This window comes from Arvicola amphibius, chromosome X (genome assembly GCF_903992535.2).
Source record: "Arvicola amphibius chromosome X, mArvAmp1.2, whole genome shotgun sequence".
Classification (NCBI taxonomy): Eukaryota; Metazoa; Chordata; class Mammalia; order Rodentia; family Cricetidae; genus Arvicola; species Arvicola amphibius.
Window position 1 is genome coordinate 65,645,701 of NC_052065.1, and position 17,915 is coordinate 65,663,615.

At 40.7% G+C, this 17,915-nt stretch overlaps 1 protein-coding gene across 1 annotated transcript in view; it reads right to left on the reverse strand.

Moving 5' to 3' along the window:
• Window positions 1–12,641: 12,641 nt before the first annotated feature.
• LOC119804316 (fibronectin type III domain containing protein 3C1-like) overlaps window positions 12,642–17,915 on the reverse strand; it is a 48,378-nt gene continuing 43,104 nt past the window's right edge. Inside the window, exons 24-27 of the mRNA XM_042054331.1 lie at window positions 17,457–17,669; window positions 16,848–17,014; window positions 13,833–13,954; window positions 12,642–12,962 (exon numbers count right to left, since the gene is read on the reverse strand). Of these exons, the coding sequence (XP_041910265.1) occupies window positions 12,642–12,962; window positions 13,833–13,954; window positions 16,848–17,014; window positions 17,457–17,669 (823 nt within the window). The remainder of the gene's footprint in view (window positions 12,963–13,832; window positions 13,955–16,847; window positions 17,015–17,456; window positions 17,670–17,915) is intronic.

Below are 17,915 nucleotides of genomic sequence, written 5' to 3' on the forward strand. Positions count from 1 at the left end.
GCTACCATGCAGGATGTCAGTATTCTGGAGGCCACCCATAGGGCTAATTGTGCACTTCTGAAAGAACAATACTATTTTTTTTTAAATCAGCAAGTCAACTTTGGTAGACATGGACCATAAAGAATAAGGGATATACCCCCTCCCTTTCTACTCCCAACTTATGGCTGGCATATCCATTGTCCTGGTTCTTTTGATTTGCCACCTCTTTCATTCTGATTATCCTCTCTGCTTCCCTTGCTTACTAACCTCTTCCAGAAGTTTTGGTTCACAGGAACAATTTAATTTCTTTTAGCAAAGTGAACTCACATGAACACCTCAAATATGCCCTCTTCTTTGACACCCTTCAGTCCAGGTCTATCACTCCTCCCTAGCAGGAAGTACCATTAGAGACTTGGTTTCTCTGTCTTCCCACTGAGACCGAATCGAGTGACAAGTCTCATGATCACCTTATCTTGAAAGCAGTCCCATTTCTTCTGTACTGAGGCTGTCAACTGATGAATGAAGTTACCCAGGATGCTTTGCCCCTTAGCATCTGAGTCCACAGAACACAGGGTGATTGTGATGGTATATGACAAGACCATGTCCTTTCTTTTGGGTCCAGTTGCACTTGACTAAGTGTGTTCGAATTGACTATCAGGGAACAACTACAGGGGTTTTCTTGTGCTGACATGAAAGGTAAACATGGGATTCCACCCATCACATTCTTTTTTTTTTTTTTGGTTTTTCGAGACAGGGTTTCTCTGCAGCTTTAGAGCCTGTCCTGGAGCTAGCTCTTGTAGACCAGGCTGGTCTCGAACTCACAGTGATCCGCCTGCCTCTGCCTCCCGAGTGCTGGGATTAAAGGCATGCGCCACCACCGCCCGGCCCATCACACTCTTATTTATGCTCTTCTTCCATGACCTTATCTACATGCACTCATTTGTTGTCTTTCCCTCCTCTCCCTTTTGCTTACCAGGGAGGTTCTTACTCCATAAACTAGGAACCTTTCAAATTATCCTTTCATTCTAGGTTGTAGCTGATGTTGACCCCCATTCATTTGTTGACCTTAACTGAGACTCCTATGGTGACACTATTGTATGAGACATAAAGTTGTTCAGAATTACCCAGTACCACATTTAGTCTCACATTTTTCTCAGTAGCCCCACTGAATATATTTTGATAGCCTAATACCCATCCTGCTCCTTTAGGGCTATGGGTATCAACCCAATCATTTTTCATTTACATTTTTCTGTCAGTTTCACTTCTGAGAACTACCTCCAAAACATGCCTATCTTCACAGTCTGGAAAGCCAAGTGTTCCTACTAATTGTGAGACCATTCATCTAATAGTCCTCAACCCTGAGTCTCTTCTTTCTAATATACCACCTGGACACCTCTTCAGAGTCTTGAACCTCCTAGGGATCTTTCTTTACCATTCCCTTCACCTCAAGTCATGTGACATTTCCCCTGACTTCTGACTCAAGTTGGTTCCAACAACTTACCTTTGCCTGCCCTCCCACAGAGATTCTAAGGGTTGACTGCTTTCGACAATCTTTCCCAAAGTTTTTTTTTCTCCTCACCAGCAACCCTCTCGAGACATAGAAGAGCTGGCCCTGTACTTCCTCCTCCTACCCCCTCATACAGGGCCTTCAGATGGGTTAACTCCTCAGTTCCCACACACCCAGTGGTACCCATCCCTTACTCCTTCCTTTCTCACACGGCTGCCCCCACGCCATTAAAAACTCACTTCACTCTTTTAATTTCAAGGGGGCTTCTTCACCAGGTGCTTTTCACCTTTGCCTCCCGCACAGCCTCTGAATCAGGTCTTAGTTCTTCTAGCCCACTGCTGGAATTTGTTCCAACCTGTAGCCTGTTTCTCTATGCAAACAGACACTATATATTTGACCTGTTGCCTTATGTCCTTAACTCATGGGTCACAGCTGTCAAACTATCTGTCATCCATCTGTTTTTTCCTGTCCTCTCCTCTATTTCCTCCTTTGCCTCCAGCCTTGTCATATCGGATTTCTCTCCCTTGCTCTCAAGTATCCCTGACACTCTGCTCCCAGCCACAGACAACACTCTTCTTGTGACACGCGTATACCTCACCATTACTCCATGACAGTAGTTGAGGTCCTGAAAGTTTTTCACCAGCACAATACCACTCCCGTTTCTGGAACCCTGGATAAATTGATTGATGGTAAAGGGTCTCCCTTGTTGGAATCCCATTGTTTGGTGATATCATGAGAATCTCAATTCCTTCCATTCTCACTGAGTGTAGCGGGCAAGTTTCCTCATTCCTAAGTGGACTCCTCAGCAGGCAGATCTCGCTGCTTCTGCTTGAGTCCTACCCTTAGCCTGGAACACTGCCATCATTGTCTATCATGACTATACACCTATAGCATCATTCATTCCATCTCCTAGATTTGGAAAGAATCACATTTCCTCACCCCAAAGTCCATTACCAACATCAATGAGAGATTTTCCCCCACCCCCTTCCTTGAAGTATCCATATTGTCACAAAGGAATGCTATCCTCCATTATCAGGGCCATCAGAGAGCAAAGGCTTTGGCATTCTTGGGAGTTGAATGACCCATCATTGTGTTTTCCTAGCATTTTGGGGTCAGGATATTCTCCACTATCTCTTTACTTTGTATACATCACTTTTCTCCTCAACTTAGCTCACAGAGGCAGAAAATCTACCAGACCTTGAATTTCAGGAACCCTTCTGGTGTACCTCATCAAAAGTATGCACCTTGGTATTGCTTGATTGCATCCCAGAGGACAAGGAGGACTAATGGCTTACTCTCTGGAAAGGTCCCGGTCTGTTTCTGCTCTTTCTATTTTCCCTCTCTCTCAGATAGGGACCCTTACTTCCATATCTCAATCACACTACCCACCAATCCTGTGAAGTCCCGTAATTCCTCCCTGTTCTCCTCACGTTGGTACTGTGTTCACATATCCCTGGTTGCAGATTGGGCTTTCCTGCTCCATGTAATGTTTGTGTTTTCTCAAGAGGCAGCCTGCACTATGACCAGTAGAAAAACTCTGAAATTGATTATGTGCATGGGATGGTTGGAGTTTTGGTAAAGATTTCTGCAATCAGGCCACTATGATTAATTTCCAGAGCTGTCTTACCTGCCTACAATCCCCTCAATATCTCTTCAGGAGTCCATAACAAAGACCCTTTATCTGGCCTGCCAAGTCGTTTTTGGTAGCATCTGCTCCTCTCTCTACAACTGCACCCTCACTATGCTTTCTCCCTTCCACTATATCAACTTTTACTCTCTCTTAAAAGACAGGGTCTCTCAATGTAGTTGTGGCTGTTCTAGACTCACTATGTAGACTAGGCTGCCACTGAACTCTCAGAGATTCACCTGCCTCTGCCTCCAAAATGCTGGGATTAAACTTGTGCTCCCCCAATCCCAGCCAATCAACACACTTCTTTCTCTTCAGTGTGGTGAAATTGCCTAACCCACCAAACTGTCAAAGCTTTCATCAATCAGAGACCATAATCTGATGCCTCAGCTTGTAAGGAAGAGGCTACTGTCCTGGCCTTCCTTTCCCATGTGTTACTTTTCCTACCTCTGGTCTTCCTCTGTCCCTTTCCAACTCCCTGTCAACCTGATATTTGGTTCTTACCTATGATTTCTCTGAAACTGTAAGTTTCTCAAATCCATTAACTTCAATTTAACCTTAGAGGTGTCCCCTCCAGGATTTGGACTCCCTCCGGCACACTCTCTCTTCACACCAAATGTGGACACTCAGGAATCTCTTCCAGATACCCTGGTTTGACCTTTTCACTGCCTGGCATACACCACTGGAATCTGAAAGGTTGTCAGCTCACAGGGTCGAACGTGTCTTCCTTTTCATTGTACACAGATGTGTGTGCACTCTTAACTTCCTCATCCTCCCAGTCTCACTCTTCCCTCCTGACACACAAACCTCAATCGATATCTTGACCTCATTAGTGTTTGTTGAGTTGTTGGGGTTTTCTGTCCTGTCCAGTTCCCACAATCGTTAAGTCCCAAAGAAATCATACAGAGGTCGACATTAGTTATAAACTGATTGGCCAATTAGCTCAGTGTTCTTATTAACTCTTATAACTTATATTAGCCTATTATTCTTATCTATGTTAGCCTCATGGCTAGGTACCTTATTCAGTGAGGCAGTGACATCTTCCTTCTTCTGTGGCTGGGAAAGGTCTGCGTCCTCTTCACAGCATTCTCTTGTTCTCTTTGACCCGCCTCTATTTCCTATCTGGTTGTCCCACCTATACCTCATGCCTGGCTACTGACCAATCAACTTTTATTTAAAATGTAATTGACAAAATACAGACAATTGTGCCACACATTAGGACATAATTGACTGCGAAGGTGATGGTTTGGGAACCTCCAACCTGTGAGTAATCCTTCACCAGTTAACAATTCATTAAAAAATATTAGAATCTCAAAGATGTGTGCATCAGCTCCTGGCAGTTTTAGAGCAGATTATGATTCCTGGCTGCTGCTCCCATACAGGATGTCATTTCCCAGAAGCTACCCGTAGGGCTATATGTGCACTTCTGAAAGAATAGTTCTATTTCTTATCAGTAAGACTGCTCTGGTAAAGAAGGAGTACAAAGAATAAAGGATAGAGACACTTTCTTTTTGCAAACCCCCAACTCAGGATTTGTATCTTCCTTGGTCTGGCTGTTTCCCTTTGCTGCCTCTTTCATCCTCCTCCTACTCTTCTGTCTCCCTTGCTTACTAACCTCTTCCAGAAGTTTTGGTTCACAGGAACAATTTAATTTCTTTTAGCAGAGTGAACTCACAATAACATTTTGAATATGTCCACTTCTTTGACACCCTTTATTCTAGGTTTATCACCCCTCCCTAGTAGGAAGTACCATGAGAGACTTGGTTTCCCTGTCTTCCCACTGAGACTGAATTGAGTGACAAGTCTCATGATCAACTTGTCTTGAAAGCAGTCCCATTTCTTCTGTGCTGAGGCTGTCAACTGATGAATGAAGTTACCCAGGATGCTTTGCCCCTTAGCATCTGAGTCTACAGAACACAGAGTGATTGTGATGGTATATGACAAGACCTTTCTTTTGTCCTTTCTTTTGGGTCCAGTTGCACTTGACAAATTGACTATCAGGGAACAGCTACAGGAGTTTCCTTCCTTGTGCTGACATGAAAGGCGAACATGGGATTCCACCCATCACACACTTATTTACTCTCTTCTTCCATGACCTTATCTACATGAACTCATTTCTTATCTTTCCCTCCTCTCCCTTTTGCTTACCAGGGAGGTTCTTACTCCATAAACTAGGAACCTTTCAAATTTTCCTTTCGTCCTAGGTTGTAGCTGATGTTGACCCCCATTCATTTGTTGACCTTAACTGAGACTCCTATTTGGTGACATTATTGTATGAGACATAAAGTTGTTCAGAATTACCCAGTACCACATTTAGTCTCACATCTTTCTCAGTAGCCCTACTGAATATATTTTGATAGCCTAATACCCATCCTGCTCCTTTAGGGTTATGGGAATTAACCCAATCACGTTCCATTACCTTTGTTTTTCTGTTAGTATCTCTTCTGAGAACTCCTTCCAAAGCATGCCTATCCTTACAATCTGGAAAGTCAAGCATTTCTACTAATTGTGAGACCTAGTACTCCTCAACCCTGAGTCCCTCCTTTCTCAAATACCCACTGGTCATCTCTTCAGAATCTTGGACCTTCGGAGTTATTTCTTCACAATTGCCTTCAAGCCCAAGTCCTGTAACATTTTGCCTGACTTCTGTCTCAAATTTCTTCCATCAACTTTACTTGACTGATATCCCCCAGGATTCTTAGAGTCCCCTATTTTGGACTAACTTTGCCAAAGTCCCTTTTTCTCCAAGACATAGAAAAGCTGCTCCTGTACTTTCTGCTCCTACCCCTTCATACAGGGCCTTCACTTGGGTTAACTGTTCATTGGTTCCCACATATTAATGCCCCATCCTTTATTTCCTTCTTTCTCACCCATCTGTCCCCACTCCATCAAAAATTCACTTCACTCTCTTGATCTCAAGAGTGCTTTCATTAATGTGGGATTACCTTCTATATGCCTTGAATACCAACACAATACCATTGCCAATTCTGTGACCCTGGATAAGTTAATTGATGGTAAAACCCTCATTGTTCCCCCTTGTTGGGTTTCCATTTTTGAGTGATATCATGAGAAGAGAATTTCATCTGCTTCCATACTCCGTAAGTGGAAGAGGCAAGCTGCCTCCTTCTTAAGATCACTTCTCAGCAGGCAGAGCTCATTGCATTCACAAGGTCCTACCCTCAGCCTGGAATCCTGCAGACATCTTTTCTCATGACTCTCTTATATACATATAGCATCTTTCATTCCATCTCCTAAATTTGGAGAGAATCACATTTCTTTTCATCAAAGACCATCACCATCGGGTGTGGGAAGTCCTGTATATGTGTTGCTTTCATTGGTTAAGAAAGAAGCTGCTTTTGGACAATGTCTTAACAGAATTTAGTCAGGCTGGAAGAGAGAGAGAAAGGGGGGAGGCAGAGTCAGCTTGAAGCTATGTAGCCTCCAGAGGAGAAAGATGCTCAACACCAGTGACCTTGTTGGTAGGCCATAATCCTCATGGTAAAATATAAAATAATGCTAATGGGTTAATTTAAGCTATGAGAGCTTGCTAGCAATGTGCTTAAGTGATTGGCCAAGGGGAGATTTAAATAATATAGTTCCTGTGAAATTATTTGGGAGTCTGGGCAGCTGGGAAATGAACAAGCAGCCTCCCACAACAACCATCATCAATAACAGGTTTTTTCCTCCTCCTGAAAGTATCTATTTGCCCCAACAGGATACTATTATACACTGCAAAGGCTATCAGACAGGCAAAGACTTTGGCACCTTTGGGAATTGAATGACTTTTTGCTGTGTTATCCTAGCAGTCTAGGGCCAGGATATTCTCCATTATCTCTTTCCTTTGTACACATCACTTCTCTCCTCACCTCACCCCATCTCAAAGGCAGAAATTCAACCAGAGCTTAATTTTCAGGATTCTTTCTGGAACCTCACCAAAAGGCCCATCTTTGTATCCATAGGCTGCATCCCAAAAGAAAAGATGGACTGATGGGATCCTGTGTAACCCCCCTTCCCAGTCTGTCCCTGCTCTTTCTACTCTCCCCCACCCACAGACAGGGGTCCTTACTTGTATACCTCAACAAGACTGTCTTACTACCCACGAATCCTGTGAAAGCCCATAACTACTCCCTGTTCACCTCATGTTGGTACTGTGTTCACATGTACCTTGTGACAGATCAGGCATTCCTGCCCCATATTTGCTTGAATTTCTTCAACATGGAAGCTGTACTATGCTCAGTAGAAAAAACCATGAAATGATTATGTTTTTGGTATGGCTCAAGTTGAATCAAAGATTTCTCAAATCAGGCTACTGTAATATATTTTCAGAGATGTCTTAACTCCCTACAATCCTCAACATCTTCTCAGGAGGCCATAGGAAAGGCCTTTTGCCTGGCATGCCAACTCACACTTGGTGGCCTCTTCTCGTTGTTCTACAACTCACCCTCACCATGCTTGCTCCCTACCACTATATTAACGTCCACTCTCTGTTTAAAGACATGGTCTCTCTAAGCATTCCTGGTTTGACTTGAACTCACTGTATAGACCAAGCTGGCAAACAAAGCATAGAGATCCACGTGCTTCTGGCCCCTGAACCCAGGAATTAAAGGTGTGCTCCGCCAAGCACTGCCACTCAACACACATCTTTCTCTTCAGTCTGGTGCACTCCTTAGACGAACCAAACTCTCAAACCTTTAAGCAATCAGAGACCCAAGCCTGATCCCTCAGCTTCCAACAAAGAGCTCTCTGTCCTAACTTTCCTTCCTCATGTCCTACTTTCCCACCCCTATTTCTCTTCTGTCCATTTCCAACTCCTTCTCCAAGTGATATTTCATTCTTCCTCACAATTTCTTTGAAATCCTATTAGTCTAAAATTCATTAACTCCAACTTAACCTTGGAAGTGTCCCCTACAGAATATCCTATCCCCCGTTGTATCCTGTCACAGGCGTAGCCTTTGGACATTCCATTTCCCTCTGACACATTTACTCTTAACACCAAATGTGAACACTCAGGGTAGCTTTTCCAGATACTCTGCTTTGAGCTTTTTACTGCCTGACGTACATCACTGGAATCTTTCATATTTGTAGCTCCCAGGCATTCATGTTTCTTCCTGTTAAATGTACAAAGGTGTGGACTCTTGCTTTCCTCTCCCTCACAGTCTCATTCTTCCCTCCCAACATACAAGTCTCAATCTATACCTTGACCTCTGAGAGTACATATTTGGTCCGTGAAGTTGGTCTTCCTCTTATTAATCTTTGGGGTTTTCATAAAATTGGGTATGGTGACCTCCAACCTGTGAGTAAGCCTTCACCAGTTAACACTTCTTTTCCAACAAGTATTAAGAGTCTCAAATATGTTGTGCATCAGCTCCTGTCATTTCCAGACCAGATCTGATTCCTGGTTGCTGCCATGCAGGATGTCATTATCCTGGACGTAAACCATAGGGCCAATTGTGCACTTCTGAAAGAACAGTACTACTTTTTTTTTTTTAAAATCAGCAAGTCAACTGTGATAGACATGGACCATAAAGGATAAGGGATAGAACCACTGCTCTTCTGCAGGACCCCAACTCATGGTTGGCATCTCTATCCTGGCTGTTTTGATTTGCCACTTCTTTCATCTTGAATATTCACCTTTGCTTCCCTTGTTTACTAACCTCTTTTAGAAGTTTTGGTTTACAGGAACAATTTAATTTCTTTTAGCAGAGTGAACTCACATGAACACCTCAAATATGTCCAATTTTTTGACACCCTTCATCTATTGCCCTGCCTAGCAGGAAGTACCAATAGAAACTTGGTTTCCCTTACTTCCCACTGATACTGAATTGAGTGACAAGTCACATGATCAACTTGTCTTGAAACCAGTCCCATTTCTTTTGTGCTGAGGCTGTCAACCTACGAATGAAGGTATCCAGGATGCTTTGCCCCTTAGCATCTGAGTCCACAGAACACAGGGTGATTGTGATGGTATATGACAAGACCATGTCCTGTCTTTTGGATTCAGTTGCAATTGACTGTGTTCTAATTGACTATCAGGGAACAACTACAGGGGTTTCCTTCCTTGTGCTGACATGAAAGGTGAACACGGGATTCCACCCATCACACACTTATTCACTCTCTTCTTCCACGACCACGTGCACTCATTTGTTGTCTTTCCCTCTTCTCCCTCTTGCTTACCAGGGAGGTTATTACTCCATAAACTAGGAACCTTTCAAATGATCCTTTCATGCTATGTTGTAGCTGATGTTGACCCCAAATGCTGGACATAACTTCACAGTTCCGTCTATAAATTTTGGTCTGGGAGAGGGTATTTGGGCTCTGTCAGGTACCAGATCTCAGTGTATTGGCCACACACTGAATTCTAAGAAAAAGTTTTATCCTCACATTTCTTCTCTGCACCTCAGTGGGTGGGATGCTCTTGCTGCTCTTCTGTCTGAGGTTGAGAGTGGGCTGGTGCACGTGGTCCCTTAGTTTCTAGGGAAAAGCCAGATGCTCAGTCTGAGGATATAGGCCCGAGACCAGGAGTAAGGGGCCCCCTGCTTGGCATTGGGTTTCAGGTCTACAGTCTGGATTTAATTCTCTTTCCCAAGTGGGAGGCATCTTCAGCTGAACTCCATGGAGGAGAGGGAGGGGCACCACAGGCAACTCTTTCCTCTCTGTTTCCTTCACTGTTTCTTTTATAGACCAGCAACACTGAGACTTTCCCTGACCTCCTGTGAGCCTGTGCACACATATAGGTTCATGGATCACTGCTTAAACTGGTGTCTGCAGAGAAGATGGTCACTGGACCATCTCACTCAGTTGCCATCTTTCTGTAATGCATCTCACTGCTTCATTGGAATATTTTCAATTGCTAATTCATTTTATTAACACTTAATAATTATATGTATATAAATAATAATTATATGTATATATGGGGCACAGTGTGATATTTTAACAAATATATGCAGCATACACTGATAAAACTACGTAATTATCTGTATGACACTTATATTTTGAGCTTCCTTATTGGCCTGACTTTTTTATACTTTCAGCCTTTGAGCCTCTCTTATAATTCTTCATAACATTCTATTGTTTAGATTACTATGCTGTGGATCACTATGAACCATTATTTCTGTCTGCCTTCCAGTACCCCTTAACCAATCTTTATCCTTCCTTTTTCTCTTCTTCCTAATCCCCAGTACTGTACAATCTGACTTCTTCAGGTTTCTGAATCAGAGCAACAGATTTCTCTTTCTGTGTCTGGCTTATTTCAGTTAACAGACTGTCATTCTGTTTTGACAGTTTTGCTACAAATGGCATGTTTATGTTTCTTTATGACTGAGTAATGTTCAATGATGTACCTATTATCAGCAACAATTTCTTAATCAATGGGCATTTACTATAGACAGTACTGAAATACTGTTTAATATTTTTTTCTTCTCCAATGTCTAATCTATCACAAGAATTAGGGAAATCAAGTAGAATGCATGTGGAAGTTGGTTTTCTGTATTTTTTTCTGAACCAATAGTTACTTATTTAGTGGAAAGAAAATGTTATCTGTTATATGAAGGCAGTCATAGTGCATATAGAGAAGCAAGACTGAGCCAATGTCTATCAAAATGTACTGGAACTTTTATATTATCATTTATATTGCTTATCAGTGCCCAACAAAAGGATATGTTATAGAATACAACAAAATTGTCAGTGGTAGGTATCTTCATATTGAATTTAGGTATTGTTTTAAAACCCACTGAAATATGACATAGCATTTAAACATTTTCAGTATGTGTGATGGCTAGTAAGCAAATGCCCTACAAAGTGCGTGGCTCTATGAGGACGTGTGGCCTTGTTGGAGTAGGTATGGCCTTGTTGGAGCAGGTGTGGCCTTGTTGGAGGAAGTGTGTCACAGTGAAGCTGGGCTTTGAGATCTCATATATGCTTTAGCCACTCCCAGTCATGGTTCACTTCCAGTTGCCTTTGGTCAAGATGCATTGACTCTCAGCTTCTTCTTCAACACCTCGTCCCACCATGTTAATAATGAACTGAACCTCTGAACTCTAAGCCACTACCATAATTAAATGTTTTCCTTTATAAGAGTTGCTGTGGTCATGGTGTCTCTTCACAGCAATAGAAACCCTAATTAAGACAGTGAGCATAGTAAGTTTCTTGAGAGATTTTGAGAAAACCCCCCAGAGCAAGAACTGTGGGAACTGAGGTGAGATGCTTCATGTGTAACTAGAAATGGATGTGACTCCATTTATTGTGAGAGAAAACAACTATGATTTGCTGTATACACGTGCATATAGACGATTGTGTATGTATACAATGTTATAATATGCTGTGTACATGTGCATATAGATGATTGTGTATGTATACAATGTTATAATATGCTGTGTACACGGGCATATAGATAATTGTATATGTACACAATGCTTGACAATACCAACGAATGGGGTGTATTTCAAGGAGCTTATAGTGATATAGAATAGTTCTCCATGTCATTTCCATTTTCCCTAATTTCCTATTACAGCAAAGAGCTATAAAGTGCTGTTTCCCCACTTTCAAAGCATGATGGCTAATCTTGGTTGTCAACCTGACTATATGAAGACTCAACTAAATCCACACTCCTGGGCACTCCTCTGAGTGATTTTCTTAATTAGATTATTTGAAGCAGAAAGACCCACCATAAACCTTCTGTTGGTAGGCCATATCAAAGGACACAGAAGAAGGAAGCATTTCTTTTTGCCTGCTTTCCCTCACTCTTCCTGGCAAGTTCTTTCCTGTTGCTATGTCCAGTATTAAATCCAACTTCTTCAGGATTCTAATGTAGTCTGAAAACCAGTAGCTCTCCAGGAATCCTCTGGGCTCCAGCACCTCACTGGGACTGCGAAGACATCCAGCCTTGTGAGTGAAACAACCAGTGGTTCTTGGCCTTTCTGTTATGAGACAGCAATTGGTGGACTATTCGGAGGCAGTGTATACTGTCAGGCAGTCTAATGCATCCTCCATTAGTAAATGTGTTCACTCTATCAGTTCTGTTCTTTAGAGAACTCCAGCTAGTACTCAAACTCTTTATCAGTATAGAAACCAGCTGCTGAATACATTTTTTGAACAAATGATAGCACAAAGTTTGGTAGGTACTTTTTATTTCTTCGTATGGATATTTAAGTGGACAAGTAGAAGTGATTTTAGTATTTTCTTCCAAATAAAATTCCAGAACACTGCTGTTATCTCACAGTCTCAACATTTTTGGAAAATATTCCCTTGAAAATTTAAGGCAAGAAATAGTTTAACAAAAGTTGGTAGTTTTGCACAACAATGTCAAAATTTGTCAATTGTTTTTGACAAAATGATGGAATTCAAGGTACATCAATTTCCTTAAAAATTCTCTTGTTTAAAAGTTCTTAAATAGTGAGCGGGGTTCTTTTTTTTTTTTTAAATCTGTTACTAGTTTCTCTCAATAAACTTTACTTTTAAGTATGAGTGAAGATATATCTAAGGTTTTCTAAATTTGGTGTAGTATGCTTTCCTAATTTCTAAAAGATCAAACTAGTTGATCAGGAAGTACTGAATTGCAGAAGCACACAAAATGGCAATAAGTACAAATCCAGTCAGAAGGGATAGAACAAAGGTGTCATCACTCATTTCTATTTTGCTATTGTGCTTGCTTCTTCTTTTCCGTCCACTGTCTTTGCCACACCCGGACTGAAGCTTATAAGTTGACAAAAATGAGCTGGAGCTGTATGGCCCCCAGAGCTCTTGCATGCCATCAGAATTTTCATATTGGCGCCCGGCACAGACTTTGAAGCGATATTTTGAATTTGCAAGATAGTTGGAAAAGGAAAAGGTAGTATTTGGTCCTTTGTAAATCTAAAGAAAAAGGAATCAAATGAAAATTGCAGTTTTTTCCAATTAAAACTATATTGTATAGTTTTTTCTACAACAAGGAAAACAAAAATTCTTTATTTTTACAAACATATTCACAACAAGTGTAAAATTTTACTCAATGTTTCTAATGTTCTGGTGGTATTTAGTATTTCTTAGATAATTATGTTCAATAAAGCATAAGAAAACCCTACAACTGTTGAGAATTAATTATTTCATATCTGCGCTTGAACATGGATTGTGGTCTGTGGAACCAAGAAATAGTAAATAATTCAATGGTGATGAGCTAATTAAATGAATAAACTAGATTATGTACATAAATAATACAGATCAGATGAAACTTTGGAATAAGATTTAGTTACTTTAAACACCTTTGAAAGTAACATACTACCGTCCAAAAATTCTAACCTCAGCTATACATAGAACTACAGTACTTTTTCAAGATAGGGTTTCTCTGTGTAGCCCTTGTTGTCCTGGAATTCAATCTGTAGACCAAGCTGACCTAGAACTCAGAGATCTGCCTGCCTCTGCCTCCCAAGTGCTGGGATTAAAGATGTGTGCCCATGTCACCAGCACACTTTTTTTTCAAGAATACAAGACCTCATAGAGCCCAGGTATCCTCAACCTTGCTATGTAACCAAAGAGTACCATCATCCTCTTGTAAAGATGTGTGACCATCCCCCCAATATATATATTTAAAAAAACAAGACCTCGTAGAGCCCAGGATACCCTCAGACTTGCTATGTAACCAAAGAGTACTTTCATCCTCCTGTGTTTACCCATCAAGTGCTGAGGCTACAGTCAGGAGCTATCGTGCCTGGCAGAATATTAAAGACTAAATGTGAAAGAATATACCTGTTCAGCTTTCTTTCCAGTGAAGACTTGAAGAGAATAAACAATGGGGTCACCTTTAATTGGCTCCAAGGAATCCCATTTGATCTCACAAATGTTGCTATTCAGTGGATGTAATTTAGGGGCTGGAAAAGGAAAATTGCATTTTAGAACGTTCTATTTTTTTCTAAATGATACTGAATACATTAAAATGACTGAAACCATACAGTCATTACAAGCACATCTAGACCTAATATGAGAAACATGTAACCATATTTTAAAAAGGATATTTATGTATTTTGAGAGATGGTTTCCCTATGTAGCTGTGGCTGGCCTGGAATTTGCTATGAAGATCAGACTAGCCTAGTGCTGGTGATAAAGGTGTATATAACTACACCCAAAAAGAACAATACTTATTATTGCAATTACTTTTGTTATACCATCAGGCATTATTATTATTATAGCAAAACCTTGATGAAGTTATCAATTAATAATGCATGATTATATTTTCTATTTATATTTATATTAGTTTAAATTTTGTTTTCTCCTTTTATAATAATCTGCATTGTGTTCATGTGGTGTATTTTACATTTAGGAACATTTTCATAAAGACAAGTAATTATATTTTAGGGATTCAGCAACTGTATGAGGTCAGAAAGAGCACACTCTTCATTTCATGTTGTTAATCTCTAGATTTTAAGAAAATGGTGCTTAAACATATAGGGACATTAGTCAGGAAAAGAAGAAAACATTATTTAATCTAGGCAGAATTAATTTAATTTGAATGTGTTTCAGTTAGCATTCCACTGGAGAAGAATGATTTCATATTAGTGATTGAACTTGGGGGCTAGAGAGATGGCTCAACAATTAAGAGCATGGGCTGCTTTTCCAGAGGACCAAGGTTCAATTCCCAGCAACTACATGGCAGCTCACAACTATATGTTATTCCAGTTCCAGTGGATCTACCACCCCCACACAGGCATACTTGCAAGCAAAACACCAATTCACATAAAATAATTGAAAATTAATAGTGGTAGAATTCTTGTGGAAAGATTGAATCAACCAACCATCACAACTGGGAGAGGGAAAAATAATCCTCAAACCCGAGGTTCTGAGACCAGCCAACTTGGACTCATGGTTAGTTGATACATAGCACTTAACTGTTCTGATTGTAACATGCCCCAGACTTTAGGACAGCTGACTTAAAAGTCCATAGTTCTGGAAAAGTCTCTAATTGTCCTAACTTTGCTTTTTGGCTTCTATAGTTCCACTTCTGGCTAACTGCTTTTGTTAACTGAAGTATGTCAAGCCAGTACATGGTTTTTATGATTCAAGCCCACCTTAAGAAAGGCTCAATAAGATCCCAAACACCTAGTGTAGGTTTGGGCCTGAATACTTTATATAACAATCTATTTAAGAAAATATAATGTGTAACAATGAATGGATATAACAATGTGGGGAGCACACCATTATGGATACCGGGAGCCTGTGTTTTGCTTGCATATTGGCATGGGTACCAGTGTGTATGCTGGGTGCTCACAGAGATCTGAGAGGGAAATGGATTTTCTGGAACTGGATTTAGAGATGGTCGTAAACCACCAAATGGGTGCTGGGAACATAACCTGGGTCCTATGCAAGAGCAACCAGTGCTCTTAACCTTTGAGGCCTCTCTTCAGCTCCATGTCTTACTCTTAAAACATACAGGGCTGATCTCTAAGACATTTGAAAAATATTGATGGAAGGAGTTTTATTAATCTTTTAATTTTTTTTGAGAGAGAGTTTCTCTGTGCAATAGTCTTGGCTGTCTTAGAACTCACTCATTAGACCAGACTGGCCTTGAATGCAAAGACCCGCATGGCTCTACCTCCCAAGTGCTGAGATTACAGGTGTCTGCCTCCACCAACAGGACTGAAGTCTTGATAAATCTTTTCATTGGTCCTTAAGTACACCATTAAGCACTACTATTCTGATATTTTATTAGTGAATTTTAAAAATTACTGCTGCTAATTTTAAGATTTAATTTAATTAAAATTTTACATTATTTATGTATTTTATGTGTGTGGGGGTATTGCCTGCATATATGTATGTCTGCACTATGTGTTCCTGGTGTCTGTCGAGGACAGAAGTGGGCACTAGATCGCCTGGAACTGTAGCTACAGATGGCTATGAGATGCCATGTAGGCACTGGGAATTTATCCTGGGTTCTCTGGAAGAGCATCCAGGGCTCCTAATGACTGAACCATCTCTCTAGCCCCAAGATTTAATTTAATTTTATTTTTAATTTTTTTTCCTGTTTCATGAGACGGGGTTTCTCTGTAGCTTTAGAGCCTGTCTTGGAACTTGCTCTGTTGCCCAGGCTGGCCTCGAATTCACAGTGATCTGCCTGCTTATGTCCCGCTGAGTGCTGGTATTAAAGGCATGAATGACCACTGCCCCACTGTTTTTTATTCATCATTCCTTATTATTTTATGTGCATTCATGTTTTGCCTCCAGGTATTACCATACAAGGGAACCAGATCCCCTGAAATGGAGTTACAGTCAGTTTTGAGGTGCCATGTGGGTGCTGGGAATTGAAACCAGGTGCTTAGCAAGTGGAGCCAGGGCCCTTAATTTAATTTTTAAATCAGCAAAGAAAGTAAGAGGTTTCCTTATGGCGTTTTCATATATTTTGAGTTTGTTTCGGTTCCCATCAGCTGTGCATCTCAGTTTCCTGCTCTGTCTTACTACTTGTACTCCTCACCCTCCTGAATCCCCTTCTACTTTAATGTCATATGTGTTTTATGCTCTTTCTACCCCTTTCCTTAGAGTCTCCCCAGTCTTATGATTTCTACTTTCCTTACCTCTACCCATACTGACTCTCACCTAAATACATTTATATAAAATTTAGAAGTCAGAATTTCCAGGAGAGAGTGCATGTGGCATTTGTCCTTCTGAGCCTTGCTGCCTGTCTTAGCATTTTCTAATTACTGCTTATATATATGTGTGCTGGGGAAGCTCTAAGAAAATGTTCAGCGTCTGCATGCAGCATGCATCATTTACCTTTAAGAGCACCAGGTGGAGTTTTTGTTGTCGTGAAAGTGTAGACATCAGACTGTGGTCCCTCACCAGCTTCATTACATGCCTGGATTTTAAACTTGTATTGTGTATATTCACTCAATTTTTGCACTTTGTGAGTCAGATCAGGCCCATGGTAAATGACAGAAAATCTGAGAGGAAAAAGATAAAGATTAGGGAAGCAATGTTATAATCAGCAGCTGAACCCCAAAAAGTCAAAATAAGCCAGAAAGGGAAAAGAAAGAAAAAGGCAAAAGGAAATCAAGTCAGAAGATCAATACTGTCAGGGTGGCAGGTTTTCTCTCTTTCTTCCATAACTTCTGTTCTCTGCTACTTACATTGCACTAGGTAAAGGAAAAGTGGTTAGGAAGAAGGGAAAACACACAGCTTAACCATGGACAAGTACTGAAAGTACTAGTGTTGTTTTCATGTCGACTTCGTTCACTGAGACTACAGATTAAGATATTTATGTGTGTGTGTGTGTGTGTGTGTGTGTGTGTATAAGAGAGAGAGAGAGAGAGAGAGAGAGAGAGAGAGAGAGAGAGAGAGAGAGAGAGAGAGAGAATGGCTGACATTAAATGGTAAATAGGTTACCTGCCAGATTCATCTTCCATTAGTAAGTTGTAGCTTATAAATTTGGCATGTGAGTTTTTCCTTGAGACATTGCTCCACTTGAGTCTGAGACTCTGGTGTTCTTGGACCACACAATCAAGCTGTGGAGGCTCGGGTAGTATTGGTTTGGTTTTGCTTCTTATTGATGGGCTAAAAGGGCTTAGTCCGTAATGATTAATAGCTTGAATTCTGATTCTAGTGGTAAAAATAAATTAAAATATATGAATTTGCATTTAATAGAGGAAATACTTTTCTTCATAGAACCCACTCTATCTCTATATAGAATGACTATTATACTGATTACAAGACAGGTTTCCAAGATAGAACTACTATTGAAAACTATTGATGAGAGGCAGAAATGGTTCTTCCTAATATGACATTTTGCCAATGAGACAGAACTCTTTTCAAAAGAAATCTGAAGTATATTAAATACACAAAAGC